This window comes from Sceloporus undulatus, chromosome 2 (genome assembly GCF_019175285.1).
Source record: "Sceloporus undulatus isolate JIND9_A2432 ecotype Alabama chromosome 2, SceUnd_v1.1, whole genome shotgun sequence".
Taxonomy (NCBI): domain Eukaryota; kingdom Metazoa; phylum Chordata; class Lepidosauria; order Squamata; family Phrynosomatidae; genus Sceloporus; species Sceloporus undulatus.
The window spans coordinates 311,555,363-311,576,786 of record NC_056523.1 but is presented as its reverse complement, the minus strand read 5'-3'; the positions used below and the strand labels follow the sequence as shown (position 1 = coordinate 311,576,786).

General features: G+C 37.6%; 1 protein-coding gene across 2 annotated transcripts in view; it reads right to left on the bottom strand.

The window, feature by feature from the left end:
* Positions 1-1,214: 1,214 nt before the first annotated feature.
* The window catches only part of ZFR (zinc finger RNA binding protein), a 54,732-nt gene continuing 34,522 nt past the window's right edge, over positions 1,215-21,424 (bottom strand). Inside the window, exons 11-20 of one of the 2 annotated variants that reach the window (XM_042449410.1) lie at positions 21,007-21,152; positions 20,008-20,170; positions 16,333-16,535; positions 14,990-15,140; positions 13,453-13,594; positions 8,728-8,825; positions 7,815-7,910; positions 4,095-4,206; positions 3,847-3,944; positions 1,215-2,627 (exon numbers count right to left, since the gene is read on the bottom strand). In XM_042449410.1, coding sequence (XP_042305344.1) covers positions 2,448-2,627; positions 3,847-3,944; positions 4,095-4,206; positions 7,815-7,910; positions 8,728-8,825; positions 13,453-13,594; positions 14,990-15,140; positions 16,333-16,535; positions 20,008-20,170; positions 21,007-21,152 — 1,389 coding nt within the window. In that variant the 3' untranslated portion in view covers positions 1,215-2,447. Of the gene's footprint in view, positions 2,628-3,846; positions 3,945-4,094; positions 4,207-7,814; positions 7,911-8,727; positions 8,826-13,452; positions 13,595-14,989; positions 15,141-16,332; positions 16,536-20,007; positions 20,171-21,006; positions 21,153-21,424 lie in introns of those variants that run through there. The other variant, XR_006101938.1, reaches the window with a different exon arrangement.

Here is a 21,424-nt window from a genome sequence, read left to right as displayed (position 1 = left end):
CATCTACCAAGCCAGCATCCCAAAGGGCTGGCAACAGGTCTTCTAAAACAGATGTATCACAGTAAGAACCAACATTCCCTTTTTCAGTAAGGGGAGAACCTCTTGTAGCTTGGGATTTATCAAAGCCACCTTGGTTAGGGTGGGCAGTGCTCATGTCCCAATGGCCTAGGATTTGCCCACCTGTTGCAGGACCCTCATGCCAAAGGCAGCTTCAAAGCTGTCCAACTTATAATGCCTCAAAATGTGGAGTGTGACTTCCAGGTGGCTGCTTTGCAGATTTTCACTAATGGAGAATTAGTGGGGAAAACTGCTGTGGTGGCAGTACTCCTGGTTAGAGTGTGCCATGACACCTTCTGGTGGAGGGATCTCCAGAGTCCTGTTACAGGTGGCTATGCATGCTGTGATCCATCTGCTCAGAATGGAAGTGGAGACCTTCTTACCCCTGAAACGTGGTTTAAGCAGCTGAATAAGGCTTCTGAGGACCAGAAGCTGCTTGTTCTTTTCAAATAAATCTGAATTGCCCTACACTTGTCTAGGGCATGCCAGATCTTTTCCAAACCCTTCAAAGAACAGAAGGATGATATTCTTCCCCCTGTCCTCCTGGGCCTTCAGCTGCCTCTCTGGATAGGGGAGAAGAAAAACAGGTGCGCACCCCCCGTGTACCCTGAAAAATGGTTTCATGTGCCATCTCTGGCATGCGGACCATAGGCTCACCACCACAGGAATAGGAAAAATAAACTTTTTGTCTGTTTAAATAGAATGTAGAAGGCATTAAGAAAGCAACCAACCAAGCAAAGAAGGGTAAGGACAACTAGAATTGAAGATAAGTGAGGCTTAAGAGGAACAACAATAAAGCCTAATTTGGGCAGAGAAAGGAGAAAGTACTGTGGCAGTGATAAGGATTCAGTAGGTTAAAGCAACTAAAGGAGATAAATCTGTTCCTGGATAATTTCTTTCTGCAATGTGAAAAAATAATGATTTAAAAACAAGTACAGCCTGAAGGACCGGCAACAGTAACAAACTTGAAGAGAGCCTGAGCCTAGCAATTTTAATAACCTGGAGAGGGAAACTCAAATTGATGGATGAAGTTAATCTAGACTGCAATTTTGTATTTCTCAAGTAGGATTAAACTGATTCACTGAAAACTAGCATCAACTCACTCAGACCAAGTGGAATGTATATGCTCAGTATACAATGACCACTAAGACGTTTGATAGATTTTAGTCTTTATTTGTGTATTCAGCTGTAGTGCTGTAACATCACACCTGTGTATCAGAGCACAGATCGACAGCCAGATGTAGACCTGAATTACACCACTGCTATAATATTTAATTGTTTGAAGGAGACATAAGCATACATTATGGCCACAAATAATTTTCTGTGATTTTCTTTTACAATCTTTAATTTAACAGAAATACTGTTATCTACCTTCAAGTTTTAGACTTAAATTAAAATTATTGAATAATTTGGTACAGGAACAGCGAAAGGAGCTATTTCACAGGCACTCACATGGTGAACTATTATTTTAATTATGAGCTATTGGCAGTAATACCATACTGATAAAGCTCTCTGCAAACAATGAGCAAACTGCCCAAATGGGGAAAATGTCCTCTTGCTTACATTTTCAGCAAAATTTCAGAAAGTTATTTTTTGGCCTTGCTATGTCAAAATCAATTAAAGATCTAGGCATGAAACCTAAAACAAGACTTTTTAAAAGCCCCTCTATTAAAAACAAAGTCATGCAATTTTCATTAATTATGCAATTGCTAAAATTGTTGCAAGTCCACACTGTATACATTAAGCATTTATACTGCGCAACAACAAACCTGATTAGAATAACACAAATCTGTCTTAATTACACCATTATATCACTAGAGAGACAAATGCCATGGAATTGGCAGTAACATTTAACTGAAAGCACTTAAACAGCAGGTTAAGAGTGTTAATGATTCACATTTAGAAGAAATAATCTTGTAGTTCCACTTTACCAAAAAGTGTTCTGCTACAAAATAGTAAGCAAAGGAGGGGTTGTATTACCATTTCTAATAGAAAGCAACTTACAGCTAGCATCAAGAATAACTAGTATTCTAAACTGAATAGCAAAATACATGAAGAAACTGAAGCACATAACTCTGTATTCAATACAGTACAATTTAAGTACACAATGTACCAGTTAACAAAAATAACAAAACAAGAGTTATGTGTTAAAATCTAAACAATGAGCAAGTTTTAAAAAAAAATCAGAGAACAGTTTCCATTTGTGAACTCTTTCCACCATAATTAGTCTGCACATCCTTTCAAAAATGGTGTGAATACCACACAAAAGTATTTTTTTCTAATTTTTTGGGATGTATTTAGACAGACATTAAGAAAAGAAATCTGACAAATAGCTTCCATTATTTTCTTTCTATGTTATCCACTGAACATACACACAATTTCTTAATTTTTTAAAAGTTATCATAGTCTTTCTTGTCTTTTTTCCCCTCTGCTTCAAATCCATCAACTCCATCACTGTCCCTTCTCCTTTTACGATTGTTGTGGATATTGAAACGCTGGTTCATTTGGGGCAAGGGATCCATGCCTAGAACTTTGTGTATCTGACGGAATGCAAGAAGTCTCAGAGCAAACTGGTAACAAAAAAGGGAGAATAAATGATGTCAGATTTCACTTCCAAGAACATTTATCTGTTAATTTTAATATGATGTTCCAAAAGTCTAGACTATACTTGAACTGTTTAAAACTCAGAATTTTTATAGATACAGGGTGATCAGATGACATAACCTCAAAAGAGGACAAGGCATCACTATAATGTAGATTTAAAACATATGACTTTACCAAATAAAAGCTAAAACTCTAACACACACACGCACTCATTTTGTATGGTTAATTTATAACTATATTACATATACTGTACAGTATTTTATTATGTACTCAACTGTATCTTTCTGATGAACGTAAGCTTCTTTTAAGTGCCTTGTTAGCTTGCAATATACATACAGAACTCTGAGCAAGACAAATCCTTAAAATTGCACTTTACTAGTAACCGACTGTTGAATTAACCTACATTTAAATTATTCCTTTCTAGTCTATTGTATTCAAATCAACCACTTTCAACATTTGTGTTCTCAAGCAGCACACTGGCTAATGTGCTTGCTGACCTTTTCCCATCCGAGAAACAAATGTGCCCTGAGCTGGGGGAGGGGGCAAGTCTTGTCTGCTGATGTTTCTAGGAAAAAATAACTTTAGAAGGATCCAGCCTATCCCCCTATTTGTAGCAAGGAGAGGCTGACAAGTAGATGAATTTCTTGAAGGGAAAAACAAACATGGTGTTATTCTATGGGTTTCTTAATCATGCTCAAAACGGAGGACATTTTGGAATTCCTCCTGAACAAAAGGTTGAAACGTAGGAAAAGGCCATGGAAAAGGAGTAAATCTGGTCACCCTGTACAGATATCACTACAACATTCTAGTTAACCATGTAACTTGTGAATATTCCATAAACATTAGTTACATGTTAAAGAATATAGGAGCCTGAGCTGCAAGTTTTTTTGTTTTTAACAGTGTAATCTAGTATTTTCTTATTGATTTACTATAATCTCTTCCTTGCTTCAAGTCACTCTATTGGTTTTAGTTGAAAAGCAGTAATTTACACAAATTAATATCACATAAAATTGCCAAAAAACTTAAGTTACACTCCCTTTACTCCAAAAGTAGCATTAAATATTCCAACTCAAGCTACACATTCACTTTTCAGCTCAGGTTTTGCCCTTGAAACTTGTGTATCTTAACTATTTCGGTATAGGATATACAGAACATTTTACTATTTCAACCAGAGCTTTTAGTCACCTGTGCACTGGATGTAATATCTTCTCGTTGCTGATCAGTCATCAATGCAAGTGTATCAAAAGGATCTTTTTCACAAGGATCCAGAAGCCCAGGACCTCCTATAACAAAAAAGGAACATTTTTAGTAATTTAATATGCAGATTATAATTTTATTATTTTTAGTAATACAACAAAACAGTGTATTAAATATACAAACATTACAGTTTTAAAGGGATTTTTTTTCATATGAAATTAAAGTCTTTGACTTGCCTTTAAGGATAATTCCTGAAGATATACACTCAAACACTCTTCTTAAGGCATCACCTGGGCTTTGTGGTCCAGTAGCACTGCTAATTGCCTTCTCTACTAGTAATTCCATTGCCTAAATAAAACAAGTAAATAGCAAAAATATATCACTGCCCACACATTTAAGACATGAAGTATATGATTGCATCAAAAGCCGACAGGTAACATAAAATAGTATCATTGGGATAATTGTCCAATAACCTCAATGCTTCAGGGGAAAAACAATAATAACCAGGCTTCATTTAATAACTTAAAAATTATCACATGGGAAGTATTCAAATTTCTGTATTCATTCATACCAGCATGTTTATTGTACTGGAGACCACAATACAGGACGTATTTCATGCCACAGCATGTGTTAAGAATATAAATCAGTGGCTCCCAAAATTTGGTCCTTCAGATATTTTGGACTTCAGCTCCAGAATTCCTGACTGCTGGCCATGCTGGCTAGGGATTCTGGAAGTTGAAGTCCAAAACACCTGGAGGACCAAAGTTTGAAAATCACTGCTATAAATCATCAAGCTCCAGGAGACCACAGGCCAATTTCTAGTCTAGTGGCTCCCAAACCTTTTCCATGCCCCACACCACTAGGAAACGTGGAGAGATCTAGTAGCACCTTTGAGACTAATTGAAAGAAAGAAGTTGGCAGCATGAAGTTTCATAGACATGCTCCCAACTTCTTTCTTTCAGTTAGTCTCAAAGGTGCTACAAGATCTCTCTACATATTGATTCTACAGAGTAACATATCTTTGAATTCTACGCCTAGGAAATTTTTGATTAATGTTCACACCCCCTACAGTAGTAGTATCACATTTGAAGATGAAGAGGTCTAATGTCTAATTCTTGAACTACAAAATAAACCACATACAGTACTGAGGGTGAACAAACTGAACTTAAAAAATAAGCTTTTAACTCACTGCCTGAAATTCAAATCAAAATTGAGCAATCAAATTCTAATTTATTCAGAAAAAAATGAGTGATGACATGCAACTTATCGCTCAAGAACACAAGCAACTCTTTGTCACACACCCTGAAGTACCATCTTGCACCCCCTGGAGTGTGGACATCCCAGGTTAGTAAACCCAGTCTATTCTACAGACCCACTGTGGGCTGCCACAGCCTTAAAAACAAAACAAAAATAGCTGCCAGTCTACTTCCAGTATTGTAAAAATCAGTGGGAGGCACAAGGGGCTGGGGCAGTATCTTGTCCAAAAGTAGCTATTCCCTTCTTTTCTGTGTGGAGAAGGCACATGGGAAATTGAAGGGTTACAGTCCTCAAACCCACATACAAAACCAGGCCAAGCTGGTGGATGGAGGACCAATTATCCTCATTCACCCATACTTCCTAGTTCTAATTCCCATTCTGTTCCACAGTCCATCCAGCATTCAAAGCAGATTTGGAGGATACACAGAGAAAAACAGAGTGAGTTGGGAAAGTTTCTTTTCTCTCAGTTGTTCCATTAGCTAACTGTTATTTGTGACTGAGTGGTTCTGAAGACATTTTTTTAGATTGTAAGCCTGAGGGCAGGGAACTGTCTATTATCCCCTCTGTTGTAAGCCACCCAGATTCTCAGTAACTGGGCGGCATATAAATAAATCCTATCCTCCTCCTCCTCCACCTCCTCCAGAGGGGTACTTACTACTTCTGTGTGTCTATGATGTGAAGTGTAAAATGAGAGAGTTGTCCTTTGATCTCTTAAATTTTCTAACACATGGCAAGAGCACTTGTGGGTGGGATGAGATTAGTGGCAACTATATGTAATAGCCACCTACCAAGGCTTGCCAACATCCATGAAACTGCTAGTAATTTTATTTCTAATGCAGGACGAAGGGCTTGTGTTTTACAAAGTATCTCTTTTGTATTAAGGATAATTCTGACTGTGGAAACTCTCTGGACCTTATTCATTGTGTTGTTGTTAACAAAGGAAGGATCTTCAGAATCATAGTTTTTTGTGGGTTTTTCGGGCTATGTGGCCATGTTCTAGAAGAGTTTCTTCCTGACGTTTTGCCAGCATCTGTGGCTGGCATCTTCAGAGAATGCTTGCCTGTAAAGGAGTTGGGTATACAGTGGACCCTTGTTATACGCTGGGGTTTGGTTCCAAGATCCCCTGTGTATGCTCAAGTCCCATTAAATACAATGACATAGCAAAATGGTGTCCCTTATAAAAAATGGAAAATCAAGGTTTGATATTTGAAATTTATACTTTTTTTGAACATTTTCTAACAGTGTATGCTTGAATCCGTGTATAAAAAATCAGTGTATAAGAAGGGCCGACTGTATATACATTGTGTGACCTGGGAAGTCAGGAGTGATTTGCATGTAGGTTGTTCTGTTGCTAATGGCAGGCCTCAGGGTGGGAGGGTCTGCAAAAGAGGATTAGTGTCTGCTTGATAGTGCTCATTGTCTGCTGGGAAACCCGTGACCCTGGGAGATTTCTCATTTGCATTTGTTGAGTCTTCCTCTTACTATTTTTCAGGACTGGTAGCCAAACCTTGTTTACTTTAAGGGTTTCCTCTTTCCTGTTGAAATTGTGCAGATGTCTGTGGATTTCAGTGGCTTCCCTGTGCATCCTAACCCTCTTTTGCAGACCCTCCCACCCTGAGGCCTGCCATTAGCAACAGAACAATCCACATGCAAATCATTTCTGCCTTCCCAGGTCACACAGTATATATATACCCAACTTCTTTCCAGACAAGCATTCTCTGAAGATGCCAGCTACAGATGCCAGACAAGCATTCTCTGAAAATGCTGGCAAAACGTTAGGAATAAACTCTTCTAGAACATGGTCACATAGCCAGAAAAACCCACAAAAAACTATGGATGTTGGCCATGAAAGCCTCTGACTTTAGATCTTCAGCATCATCTTGTTAGGGGTTAAAAAGGCTGTTGTGTGAATGGGTACCTGAACAATATGGCTACATATGTCCAGGCACACATGCGGTACTTCTGTAGAAGCCTAAATGGAGCCTTTCAAATTTTACACTATACCCTAATGCATTCAATAACAGACATGAATGGCAAAATATCTCTCACATCTATTTTTATGACACATGTGAAGGTACTGACAAGAGGGAAAATAATGTGCTATGCAGACAGTAGGGTCTTCTTGGAAGCAACTTCACAAACAATGCTAAACCTGTTTTATGCTGTCATTTCCTCAGCATTTCCAATTTTAATGGTTTGACACTAAGAAGCACACCATAACAGCAGCCTGACAGTCACTTATGTGTTAAGTCACACATTCCCAAAAGTAAAGTGACATTCTGGTATACAATCGGCCCTCCATATCCACCATTTTGCATCCACATCCATGGCTTTTAAAAAATCCCCCAAAACCTTTGTTTATGCTATTTTATATAAGGGGCACCATGGTATATAATGGGATTTGAGCATCCATGGATTTTGCTATACATAGAGGTTAAGTGGGGTCCTGGAACCAAACCTCAGCAGATACCAAGGGCCCACAATATTTAATATGTAATTCTTGGAAGCCTTCTCTCTCACACATACAAAGACACAAACAATTTTTTAAAGAAAAAATATGTTTAGAAAAGTTTTGCTTTGTCTTGCTGTTATAGGTACTGTCACTTCTGAAGACAAATGAACAGACTCAGAGAAGAATTTAAGGTGATTTGAAGCTTCACTTTTAACAATTTGCTCATGGCTTTAAAAGCAGTACTTACCCAGCTTGGAAAGTCAGACCAAGTGGGAACTCGCTGACAGAGATCACGAAGAATACGTATGATAATGACACAGGACTGCAGACCATTAGCTCTAGCCTTGAGAGCAATACAAAATCAAGTTAATCAATCCTGGCAGAATCAAAGAAGAGGCCTCTTAGAAAAGCTAAAACGCCACTGTTCAATGGAAGCTCAGATAAAGAAATGAAAGAAACCACTTGATAACATTCCAGGAGCTGCCATTTACAGAAGCATTTTATGCCAAGGTTAGTAACTTAACAAGTCAAGGTGCACAGGTTACTAATATCCCTTGAAATCCTGCACACTTTGACCTATAGTTCACTTGTAACAACAAATACAATATCTTCCTATAATAGAAATACAAAAGTAAAGAGCTAACAAGTATAGAGACTGAAAGGCTATGGGAATCTGTTTGGTTGCTTTCTTGTGCCTTTGCTGGAATGCAAAGTCACTGAACCAAACAGTTTCTCACCTTTCATTCCCTACACTTAATGAGCTTAAAGAAATAAAGGGTAAAAGTCTTACAACTAGAACACAAAGCTTTAAACACGCATTCTGTTATTTAAAGCAAAGTTACTCTGCAGCCTTATGGAACACATTACAAATACAAAAACATACGATTCCCCCAAAGTAAGTTAAACTTTTAATTTTGCTATCTCAATGGCCAGAAAAAAATTGTTGTCAAATTGGCAAGAACTGCATTAAGCAGTTCTTCTAAAGAGGTCTTCCAAGATGAATTGATTTGCCCCCTAGTTATTTAATTTATTTATGTGCACATATGTATTTACTATGGGCAACCTTGATTCCCCCCCCACATAGTTCAACATCCAACTGAACAACTGAAACTACTCTCTCTCATAAGGCTACAAGAAGAAAGTAAAATGATGTTCCGAACCTGGAACCACTTAGCGTGGCGTAGAGCAGCCAGAGCGTCAAGGCATTTTTGCCTGTCCAAGACGTCCGGTGGGTCTTTCACCATACCCGAGGTTACATCTAAAATGGATTGAATTGGCAAAATGCAGTGAGGAATGGGTGTTTGACCAGGTGAGCAAGACACTTCCTTAAAATAGCTTCCATGTCACACATGCCATTTATATTGTATTCCCTGTCCCCATGAATTAATGTTGAGATATATCCCTCAATGTGTATAAAATCATTGAGCCAAATATGAAAGGCAATCAAGAGCATAACAAAAGGTTAGCTCTTAATCTTATTTTTGTGTTTGTCTATTTGTCAAAAACATCCTCTGGAAAAAAGAAATTTCCCCTAAAAAGTTTAAGGAAGAATGGTTGGACACAGTGCACCAGCACAGAAAACACAAGACAGAAGGAACACAAAAATCCACTTGAATGAAGCGAAGGTCACAACAAGCTATGAGCAAAATCTATTGTGACACTCTCCTCTGCAAGCCCCACTGAAATAAATAGGTTTTTTAAAAAAATTCAGCCCCTATTCATTTTAATGAAACTTGTGCAGGAGAATTTCCCACTGGATTGTGCCCTGTGTTTGTTAGAACAACTTAAAATGGCCACATACTATCTTAAATAAGAATCCTAACATGTCAAAATTCTTCCTGGGCACTCAGAATCCACAATGTACTAGTATACCTCACAATAAGGTAAGATAAAGATATATTTATAAAACCAGGCCAGATTTTTTGGATGTTATGAATTCTGAAGGAAAGCAAAATACTATGTAAATTTCAAGTAAGGAGTGCCTGTATATTTTCATATTTCTTATTCTCTAGACTACTACTGCATCTATGTGCATGCCATGTATATCCATCCCAATTTCATCCAGAAGGATAGAAGAAGAAAAACTAGAAAAAGTGGTCTCAGTAAGAGAAGAAATAAAGGAAAACCCAGAACTATGAACAACAGAAGGAACAGCAGTGTAGAAAAAGAAAAGCCACTGCATCTGGTGAATCAACATTTTCTGACATAGATTTTGTCAGTTATACTGACTGCATCTAAATATGGTGTGGGTATACTATTTACTGCTGAATTTAACTGGTTCTGATTCTATAATTGGTGAACATCGGCAGAGGATACTTTTAGTAAATCTGCTGTTAGAATAAATAGGAATATAATAAAATTTGATCTGACTTATTCAATAGATGGGAGTGAACATTAAAATGTATTGTAATGTAAGGAAACATATTAGCCACAGCCAATCAAAGACTCATGAAAAACACCAATTCAGAAAAAAACACAAGCCAAAGAATGAACAGATCAGGCTGGAAGGTTATCTATCAGTGAAGAGAAGCAGTTCAAGAAAAATACATCAGCCTGAATCCATATCATACTTGATCTGTGAACCATATTTTTCCATTGCTATGTCGATCTTGTTCACCTATCACAGGAAATTCATTTTATGAGTATTTCATCAGTGGGATTTATGAATCTTATAAAAATGTTTTACCGATGGGATTTACATAAGTTTTTCACATGGTGATTTTTTATATGCTTATACCGATACAGCAAAAAGATGAGTCACACCAGTCAAGAGTTTTAAAAGCAAATGAAAGAAGACAATTAGATTATAGATATATCAGGTGAAAAGTGAACAACATTTAAGCGAAAAGGGTTCAACTGAGGCCAAAGTCGGCAGCATGATTTGATAATTAATGCATGTAAATAGCAATAATAAAATATGAAGGTTTTATTCTATGTAATGTAGCTTATGGGAGGAAAATTCTTTGTCTCATGCCAACTATTTATACTCCCATAAATATAGGTGCAAACTGACAGTTTTAATGACTCCAGATTCTCTATCACTTAGTTTTATTTAAAAAATAATCAAGAGTGACCCATATATTATTCACAAAATTGCACATATGAGTCAGTTCCATTAAAATTAATGACTGGTTTGCCATTGACCTCAGTATCCATTATGAATCAATCTTGAAACCTGAAGCCAACAGAAGATGCCAAAGCAGCTATAGAAACTAGGAAGATGTCTGGGCTGGATATCCATTAAAGAAGCTCAGATATATGTGGATTTTTGCATCTATTTATAAGACTCCAAGTTGATTAACCCCTTAAAACTAGTCCTAAATAAACAAATCAAATCATAATGGCTTGTTAGCTACACCATAGGGTTTTTTATTTTAAAAAAAACAACAGATTATTTTCCCTTGCATTCTAAATATAAGGGGTTAATCTCCAATGAAACATGCTGTGTCCACACTATTTCATTTCTAAAGAGTGAAAAGGTATGCCATGCTCTTTACATTCCAGGTACAAATTCAATTTTACCCAGTCAACTATTTCAAACCTAGTGTGAACACTGCTTAATTCTAGAGAAAAAGAGACAAAGACAAGAAGAAAAAAAGACAAAACACAAAAGAAACAGTAAATGCTAGGACTATGCAACCAAACCCCCACTTTGTTCAAATATGGCAGGTGTGACAGTGAGCTTTAGAAAACCTTGGTCAAAAATCCTTCCGATGTCTTGGCAGTATCCCTGACAGGATTCAATTGTCTCTGTTAGAAGGCTTTGGACCGGGGCTAATAAGCTACGGATAAAAAACATATACAGAGATACATTTTGCTGAAGAAATACATTCCACAGCACCAGTTAGAATAGCTTTACTGTTATAGCCAAAATAAATTCAGTAAAATTTACAGTTCAGTGCACAAAACTGTAAGGCAAAATTCCTACACAGTTAACACAGTTTTGTGTTTACCTTCTTGTTTTCCCATCCCTTGTTTGTAAACACTGTTATTTAGTGTGTAAGCAAACATGATTACATAGGACTATGATGTCATTTAACTCTACTGAGGAATGAAAATATGTTTACTTAAAATTAGGTTTGTCAGCAAAGCCTTCCTTGCCACTTGAAGTCAATTCCCAAAAGCCAGCTAAGATTCCATCAACCAAGTTAAGACACCGAGCACTGTGAGTTGTAATAAGAGCCACTGTTGTTTTCTTAAAATTAAGAGCCATTTTACCCTTTTGGCAATAAATGATTATAAAGCCTTGTTAACTGCAAATCTGCAGTTCAGCATCACACATTCCATAGGCAAACATTTTGGCATATTACTTTAATCTGCTCAGTGTCTTGAGGAAATTATTTGAAATAAAAGCTTTGCTTCCCTCAATGTAATACTTAGCAAGTGAATCAAACTTAGAACAGTAACTCTAATCAAGTTTGGGTCAGACAAAAATAGAGCTTTGTTTTCTTTTGAAGAGAGAGGACAATTTTGTCAGAGTTCAGGCACTCCAACGATGACAAAATTAATTGGATTTGCTACAATGAAAAAACACCAAGCATGATTTTTAATGTAACTAATGTGCAATTTTCTGTTAATATTTCTTTTTTGTCTGCCAAATCTTAAAAAGCTTTGTATAACCAAATCCAAGTCCGTTCTTCAGTGGAACAACATTAATACACTAAACTGTGGGCAACTAATGCAAAGTAAATGTATTACATATCAGACTTCAAAGCCTAATATAAAGGCAAACATCTAGTGCGCACAGAGCAATAAATCCCATGAAGAAATTATCTTATTCCCTTAACCTTATCTTAAAGCTTTGTTTTCTTTTAAACAGAAACCTTTTGACAAAGTTTGCTTCAAAGTTAATTATATAATTAACTGTAAACAAAATCCAAGCAATTGCTCAGCCACCAAAGGCATAATTCTGAGAATTCATTCTATGGCTGTATGTACATATATACAAACACACATATGTGCACGCGTGTGCACACACGCACACACACACACAGTTTCTCGCCTTTTTATCACTACCAGCCACTTTAGCAACGTTTTACATCCCATGCTCATTCTAGACCAGCAACATAATGGTGCATCTATCAAAATAACCTTCTTGCAAACACATGAAAGAAAACAAAGTTCAATTTATCTGACCCATAAATAGAGCCAACATATTGCAGACATTAAAATATCATGCTTGCTGGCTTAAAACGTGTGTAGCTTTCAAAAGTATTACAAAAGAGATCCTAAAGCAACACTGCTGGCATCAGTACGACTGCACACACAATAAATACATATTGGTTTTAAACCTCCAACATCTGCTTCAACTGCCCTCAGCTATCTCTTTGCTATAACACACACTGTATGTGTACTATTCAGTATACTACTCCCATCAATACCAGGAGCTATGCTATGTGTGTTGTGCTCCAGACCAGAATCCAACCTCAAAAAACTGAGAAAATGAACATTTTACTCCAAGCAGACAGAATCACTTGGAACTTGAAAATTGATAAATGTAATTATATCAAGTGAATCCAAACAGGTGATGCAAAGACTGATCCAGTTTCAGACATATGATATGAGTGCCTGATGCAATTTCCTCTTAAGGAAGGAGCATATCTTTATGATCGCTCACCACTAAACATTTACATTTCTTTTATTAGGGTTTTTTTAATACTTAAATCTTTTCCAGAAATCTGAGGTTGTTGATTGTAGTGCATGAGTCTAAAATAAGAAATAAAGGTATTGGGAAAATATACTGTTGCAAGACTGGGTTGATGACGGAATTTTTATTAGGTCTATATGATATGCCAGCATGTTGCCTTCCAGGACTTTATGCCATTTTAGAACAGAAGGAATGCTCAATTCAACTGAAATAGAACATCTTTTAACAGAATTCGAACCTCCATCCCTCATGTTCTCTTCTCGAATCACTGGTGATGTCAGTGTGATAGTCACTTGCATTTTTGGTTCCACACATGAATTCAAGACGATTGCTGCTTCTTGTACAGCACACTTTATGTCATATTTCTCAGGACCTATTACCTAAATAAGGGAAAATATTAAGCATCTATTAAATGTTTCACAAACATAAGAAAACAGTCCTTTAACACTAGTAGATAGATATCCAATAGTACTTTATGACTTCTGCCTTCAAGTGCAGTGGACACATTCCTGACTGAATCTTGAATTAATACAGGCTCAGGGTAGGAGTGAAAAACAACTGCGGTATATTCTGTTTTTGCTATGTTGTTCCTTCCTCACCTTCTGACCCCTTCTCCACTGATACTTATGTATCTGACACCACATCTGTATGATGAAACAGACTCTAAGCACCAAATGTATAATTTATTTCTTCCAAACGGAGTACCCTCATTTGGATTCAGGGTTTTAGAGGGATTCTAACTATAATCTCTTTGTACTGAAGGATTTCCTGATCCAAATTGTATAAACAATGTGGACTGCTATAGTTTTGGAGGGGTAAGCAGAGAGAGATAGAGAGATAGAGATATTGTATCTTCCTAATATGAATAACAAAGGAATGGTATAGAAAAGGATGAAGTACAGATCAAGGCCATGGCACAGGGAGCAAGAATGAGTAGGACCCCCCCCATCAAACTGGGGGCCACAGCAGCTCCTTTTAGAATAAAATTATGTGAGAGATCCGATTGCTGATTTCCTATGGAGTGTCGTCTGATCTTACCCCACAAAACATAAACCCACAATAAATGTATTCAGTGTTACAGACTTCATGGAATCTTTGTATGGTTTTTGTTTTGTTTAATACAAAAGACCATCACCATAATCCTTACAGAAAATTGATCAATGTCCATTCATACACAAGACTTTGATCAATTATCAATCCACTGGAAGTGTGTACAAGGGTTCACACTTCCTTCAAATGTCTGAGTTTGAGACTCTGGAATTTATCATTATGAGAAAGGGAAGAATTAAGCAAATAAGCATTATAAAGTTAAAACCTCCTCCTTCCCATGTGATGCGGAGTAGGCACTCAGACGTGGATTAAGAAAAAAGCAACAATCCCAATTCCCCTCCCTAGCCTCCAGAACCTGGCACTTCCCCACCATGTTACACAGCGGTAAAATGCTTAGTTTTGGAATAAAATACAACATTAAACCTGAGTCCTTTAGCACTGTGGAAGATTTCAGAAAATCTGAAAAGAAAATGTGTTTGCTATTCCTCATGCTGCCTCAAAGAGCACTACATCTCCCCTATCCCAAGCTGGCTGAATAAAAGCACTCCTGTTCAAAGCTGGGGAAATGCTGAAGTTATTATGCTGCAAATCTCCCGCTTGCATTCAAAAAGTAGTTCATCTCTAATCCACATACTTTTAAGTAAATTAGGGTATTCAGAAAGTTTGGCAGAACCCTGTTTAAATCTTTACAAGAAATATAGATCAAAGTTCAAGGCCATACATACAGAAAGTTGCTTGGGCAGATTTTCAGCAATGCGACTCAGTAACGTCTTAGTAGGTTTCTCAGCACAAAGCAAGACAAGGTTGACATTTCGGTCCCCTTGGAGAAGCAATCCCTTAGCCAATACTCCAACTCGTAACACTCCTTTCAAAGCTCTGTAGAAAAAAAATACACCTCTGTGACAAACAGGTATTTAAAACTGTAATTATCATTCTAAGAAAATTATCAGGGGCAGGGGGAAGTCCTGTGTGCTTCTGTACATATATTTCAGTGCAGATTCTGGCACTATTCAGAGCATAAGAGGCCTACAAGATCAGACCAAAGGTCCACCTCACTGAGCATTCTGATTCTAACTAACAGTGGACAACCAGAAGCTGAAGGAAAGCCCAACAAGCAGGATATAAGCATCACCACATCATCTAACTTTTGCTCCCCAACAACTGGCAAACTGCCTCAGATATGCATGCAGTATATAGCCATGCTGATCATGAATACCCTCATCCACCATGACTTTTTCCTAATTTCCTTCTAAATCTGTTCATATTAGTGGCCATCACTACATCTGAAAGTGCAGTGCGCTCACATCATACGTGGCCACACCATATGCGGCTTTCAGTTTACTCTGAAGATGTGCATCAGAAGAGGTGCTCAAACATACTCAGTATTTCCCTTATGCGGGGGGGGGGGATCGATCCCCTGTAGTATATGTCATAGTTTATCTATGCAGTGTGTGAAATTACTTCTTTTTATCACTGAGAATCTCCTATATCCATCTTAACTAGATGACTCTAGATTCTATTACTAGAACTGTAAAGAAATGTAATGAAGTACTTTTTTCTGTCTTGAACTTTCCACCTAATTCTACATCCATCTCAAAAGCATAGTTTTTGGGGAAAGAGCCAGTTAAGTCATTTGTAGCAGTGGCAGGTTTAGTGAGCTAACAGAAACATCTAACATCAGGTGGGGCTCTGGGTTGAGCTCTTCTGCACCTTTAGCAAGAAGATAAATGCTAGCCAAGGAAAAGCAAACTGAAGTGCTGAAAATACTGCATTACTGAAATACATTTTTGTTGTATCCAAAGGACAGCTGATAGTAGGGATTATGGCTTTTGGAGAAGTCTAGTGGAGTTAGTACCAAGGTATCCGTTACTTTGATCATAGAAATCAGGATTTCAAAGCAAAGACTTTAAAGAGCACAGTAACCAAAGGCTCCAAAGATAAACTCAGATTAAAGAAAAAGGTAACTGACGAGGCTGACATGAAATAAAGCTGACAGCACGGTTGCATTTTTTTCTTACTCCCTTTCCAAACACGGTGACTGATATAATACAATTGCAAAAAAATATACCTGTCTTTACTGCCCTCTTTTTTATCATCTCCTTCCTTCTTGTTTTTTTCATTGTCACTCATATTATCAGACACAAGTTTCAGTGCACGCTCAGTGATAGAAACTATCTTTTGGACTGCCTGTAGTTCCTCTTCAGTTGGATAGATAGCAGCATGTTTGGTCATTACATAACGGTCATCTGATGAATCTGGCCGACGGAGAGGCTACAAAAAATATTGAAGTTTTTAAAATTCAGTTATGTTCTCAAATAGTTTTGTGTTTTACTTCTTTCTATTTTTTTGCTATTTTACTTTGATTATTATGCCTCCTAACTAACTAAGTAATCTTAGACTTACTTAGGTTACCACTACTACTTTTATTACTGTTTGAGTTCAGACACAGAAGCAGAGCTAGAACTGGCTGGTGCTGAAAACCATCTACAGTGGTACCTCGGGATACGAAATACCCAGGTTACGAATTTTTCGGGATACGAAAAAATCCCATAGGGAATTATTGTTTCGGGTTACGAAAGTTTTTTCGGGTTACGAAAAAACTCCGGCGCTATTTTAAATGGAGCCGCGGCTTTTTCCCCATTAGCGCCTATGGCATTTCGGCTTACGAAGGCTTTTCGGGTTACGAAAGCGGCCGCGGAACGAATTAAATTCGTAACCCGAGGCACCACTGTAGTAACCATCTGGCAAGTTTCCTAGCCAGTGTGGTATAGTGGTTTGAGCACTGCAAAACAACTCTGGGAGACCAGGATTTGAATCCTTGCTCAGCCATGGAAACGCATTGGTTGACCTTGGGCAAGTCACAATCTCTCAGCCTCAAAGGATGGCAATGGCAAATCCACTCTGAAGAATCTTGCCAAGAAAACTCAGTGATAGGTTCAGTTTAGGGTCACCATAAATTGGAAAAGATTTGAGGGGACACAACAAGCTCCCTGCTCTAGAAGGTGAATAAAGTAAAACAGACTAGATTTTAGGAAGGTTTCATAGTTTGGTTCCAATTAAAAAAAACAAGATGCTTACTTTATAACTGGATGCTCAAATGATCACTTGAATGTTCACACACTCTGCAAATGCACAGAATGTTGTTTGGGAATATTTCTAGAGCTTGAGGCTCCTGTGCCTTCCCTCTCAGTTCCCTGAGCTCACTATGGGCCCAAACAGACAGACCAAAATAAAGCTGCTTCGGGTCACTTTGCAGGTATGCTGTTAATTTATTTTTTAAATAATCTTTATTAAATTTAAAACAATTACATCCACAGATTATTGCTTTTTCATAATCTTTCATATACATTCCTTTGAATCGCCCCCTCCCCCCTTGATCAATTTCAGTAAATATCTCTTAACGGCTAATCAAAATTATTTCTCTCTAAAAACATAATGTATCTGTAACTATGATCAACATTTGTACTTTTTTTTAGCTCTTCATCATCTACTGAGACTGCATCCAAACATTAGGCTTCCTTCGTTATTTCATATCCTTACTGCTATATTACAATATTATTATTTAAACTCGGAAAGTAGAAATGCCAAAGACTGAGATTACTTAAGGTGTTATATTATATCTTCCATCTGTCTTTGCAATATTTTAACAGTGGGTCCCAGATTTCTTTTGACTCTTCATTTTTTCCTTTAAGGCCATAGTTATCCTATCCATTTCTACAGTATTTCCAACGATTTACAAAGCCATGTGTCCACTGTGGGAACTTCAGAGTTTCTCCAGACTTTAGCTAATGACATTCTTGCAATAGTTATCAAATACAATATTGGTTTTAGATATTGTCTAATTTCTTTACTATCCACCATATTCAATAAAAACAGCTCAGGCTCCAACTTTAGTTCAATTTGGTATATCTTTTGTATAATTTCCTTGATCCTACACCAGAAGGTTTGTACCTTACGCAAGTTCACCACATATGGTAAAAAGAGCCAACTTTCTCATTACATCTCCAACATATACCTGTGTTGTTTTTATATATTTTACTTAATCTGGAAGGGGTCAAATACCATCTGTAGGTATGCTGTTTAAATGACACACACATCTTAAAGAGGCCAGAAGTTGTGCCAAAGCTATGCTTTGGCATGGCTTCTGGCCTCTTAAGATGTGTGTGTCATTTAAACAGCATACCTACAAAGTGACCTGAAGCAGCTTTATTTTGTCCTGTCTGTTCAGGTCTTATGACAGCTCTAGATCAACTCAGCATCTGGGATGCCTTTTCTCAAAACATCAGGTGCCCAATCTAATGAGAAGGCTAAAGCCCTACAAATATTCAACATGTAAATAGATTTACATCCAACAACATCCAGCAATGTTGAGAACATGGTAAATAAAACAGTCCTATGAAGTAGAGTAGGAACACTATTCACAAGATGGTTCCCTCCACATCAAGCCCCAACCTTGGCTTTCTGAATACAGGTAGGCAAAGTAGCCAGAGCCAAAAGGCCTGAGAACCACAACAAGAATATGGGATTGCTACCTAAGTGATAAAGGTAGATGAGGAAAACAGGCCTGAGGGGAGACAGTTACGTTCTCTTGTCTGATACAAAATTGGGACGAGGAGGACAGTATGGGTGGTCCTGGTAGCAAAAGAAACAAGTGAGCAATTAGCAGGTGCTAATATCAATGTTACTGAGGAGGTCAGCCCATGTGGCAACAGGAAAGATGTTGGTGCTGACATGAATAATGGAACCTCTAGAAGGGCTGATGGAATAGAAAAAACCCAAGAATGAGGCTTCCTCCCCCAAATTTCTTTTAGGTTCAACAAGAATAGAAGTAGGAGGCTTGCCATAGTCTTTTTAGGCTTACTGGGGGAAAGTTTACTGGGATCTTCCTCTAGCTGGAAAAGGTTGATATTCTATTTAGAGCTTCTCATCACAAATTAGTAGTAATGGTCCATCAAAGCCAAGAAGAGTACTAATGGCAGCATACTCAGTACAGAATTAAAAGGCAATATATTTTACTCAACAATGGAGTGATAACATGCCAGCTGCTAAGTTTTGAGTAGATGGCACTCAGATGTTCTTTTGATGCTTGTACAGTCAACAAAATGGGGAGTAAGAACGTAGCAAGCAGAATATGTATACATTTTTCTTTTGGCTTAAAAGAGTTCAAGTTGAGACTTAAATTTTAGATGCTAAAACAATTCCATAAGATGTTTTTCATTTCCAATGAAAAATTAAAATTTGACTTTTTGGCAGCTAAAGAAAACCCTTTGCTAAACAAATGTTCAATTTTACTGGTGGAACCTATCCAACAAATCAGCATTGCTTATCACAAAACAATAGAAGTCTACACTTCTCAGGTGTTACTGAAGCAACAGATGTTTGAGAGTACACTGTATGTACTCTTTAATATGGAAAGACTATTAGCTTACAGCTGAGGTATTTCAACTGATGCTTCAATACATTTTATATAGTAACACCTCAACCTGGCAGAACAACAGGCTCCAGTGGAACTGAAGGGAGACAGTTCTGCCCATCACAAGACTAGTTCTCCCTGCCCCCACTCCCACTCATCCAAAAAAAACCAAACCTGGATCTGGGAGGCAGGAAAACCTTTTGGAATGTGTTAGCATTTGCACAAAGATCTGAAGGAGAGGTGAGAAAAGCTTCAGTGCAACCAGTAGCTATTAGCCACTAACTATTTTGGTGAGGAAGGAGCACTTTGTGTTCCTTCAAGATTACTCACAGCTGGACCCTGTGGCTGTGGTGGCATTCCGGGCCTAACACCAAGAAGTCCAAGAGGGCCTGGAGGCCCATGAGGATATCCTCCATCAGGTATTCTACGACGGTCATCCCAATGATGCTGTTCCTCTTCCATCCTCCTCCAGTACATGTCCTCCTCATAACGTCTGCACACATGAACAAAAATGTCATTTTGTATTATTCATTCATTCATTCATTCATTCAATTCACTTATAAATCACATTACATAACACTACAAAGCAATGTTTTGTGTGACATTTTTGGACTTCCAGCTGATATCAAATATTGTGAACTGCAGTATGTTCAGTAATTAGTTGCTGTCAATGTTAATTTTGGAAACCACAAACTTTTTAAAACTCTGTAACAGACTGCTATAGCTTTAGTCACTACCTATTAAAATAAATGGAATGTTTCCTAGAGAATTCAGCAGGTGTACTCTGAAAAAAGAATTCTTAGATATAAAAGGTTTGCTATAAAAAGCAAAATGAATCAATGTTTTCCATGACTAAAATTCACAGGAATGTAGCTTACTTGTAATGGGAAAGGTCTAATATACTCCATAGCCTAAAGCCACCCCACCCCCAGAATAGAAATTCTGAATAAGAAATTCAAGAAATCCAACTTTTCCAAGTCTGCACTATGACAGCATTACCATGTGTCATGATAAAGCAACTTGAAGTGGAACTAACCTACAGGATAAAGTTTAAGCTTGGATATTATAAAGCCAATACTGCTTTGTAATATTTTAGGTGGAGTATGGGTTCATCTTAGAATGGACAGGAAAAAGAACTTTGGGGAATCAGATTTGCAGTAGCTGAGTGATATTTCTTAAATGTAATTTATTAAACATTTGAACAAGAAGGGAGACTATAGGATAACCTGGCTCACTGCTGTGGATGGTTCAATGCTTTCTTTAAAAACAGACACTTCAACCAATGGTTAGGATTCACAAGAACCTAAAAGGGTTAACCTAACATATTACCTCATTTCCATTCTCCATCGTTCCTCTTCCTCACGCCTTCTCCAGTATTCTTCTTTCTGCATCTGCTTTCTCATCTTTTCTTCTTGTATTTTCCTTGCCCGGATGCTAGGCTTCACTTCTACTTGCAAGTCTGGGTTTACTTTTTTCTGTTTCAAAATTAAGGATTTAAATTTATTTATTTCATTTTTCTTTAGTACTTATTCTTCATTTTTGTTATTGTTGCTCTATGCCTTCATGTCATTACTGACATATGGCAACCCTAAGATGAGCCTATCATGGGATTTTCCTGGCTGAATTTAGGGGGGGGGGTGCCTCTGCTTTCCTATGAGGCTAACAGTGTAATTTGCCCAAGGTCATCCAGTAGTTTTCCATGGCTGAGTGGAGATTCATACCATGATTTCCAGAGTTACAATCCAAC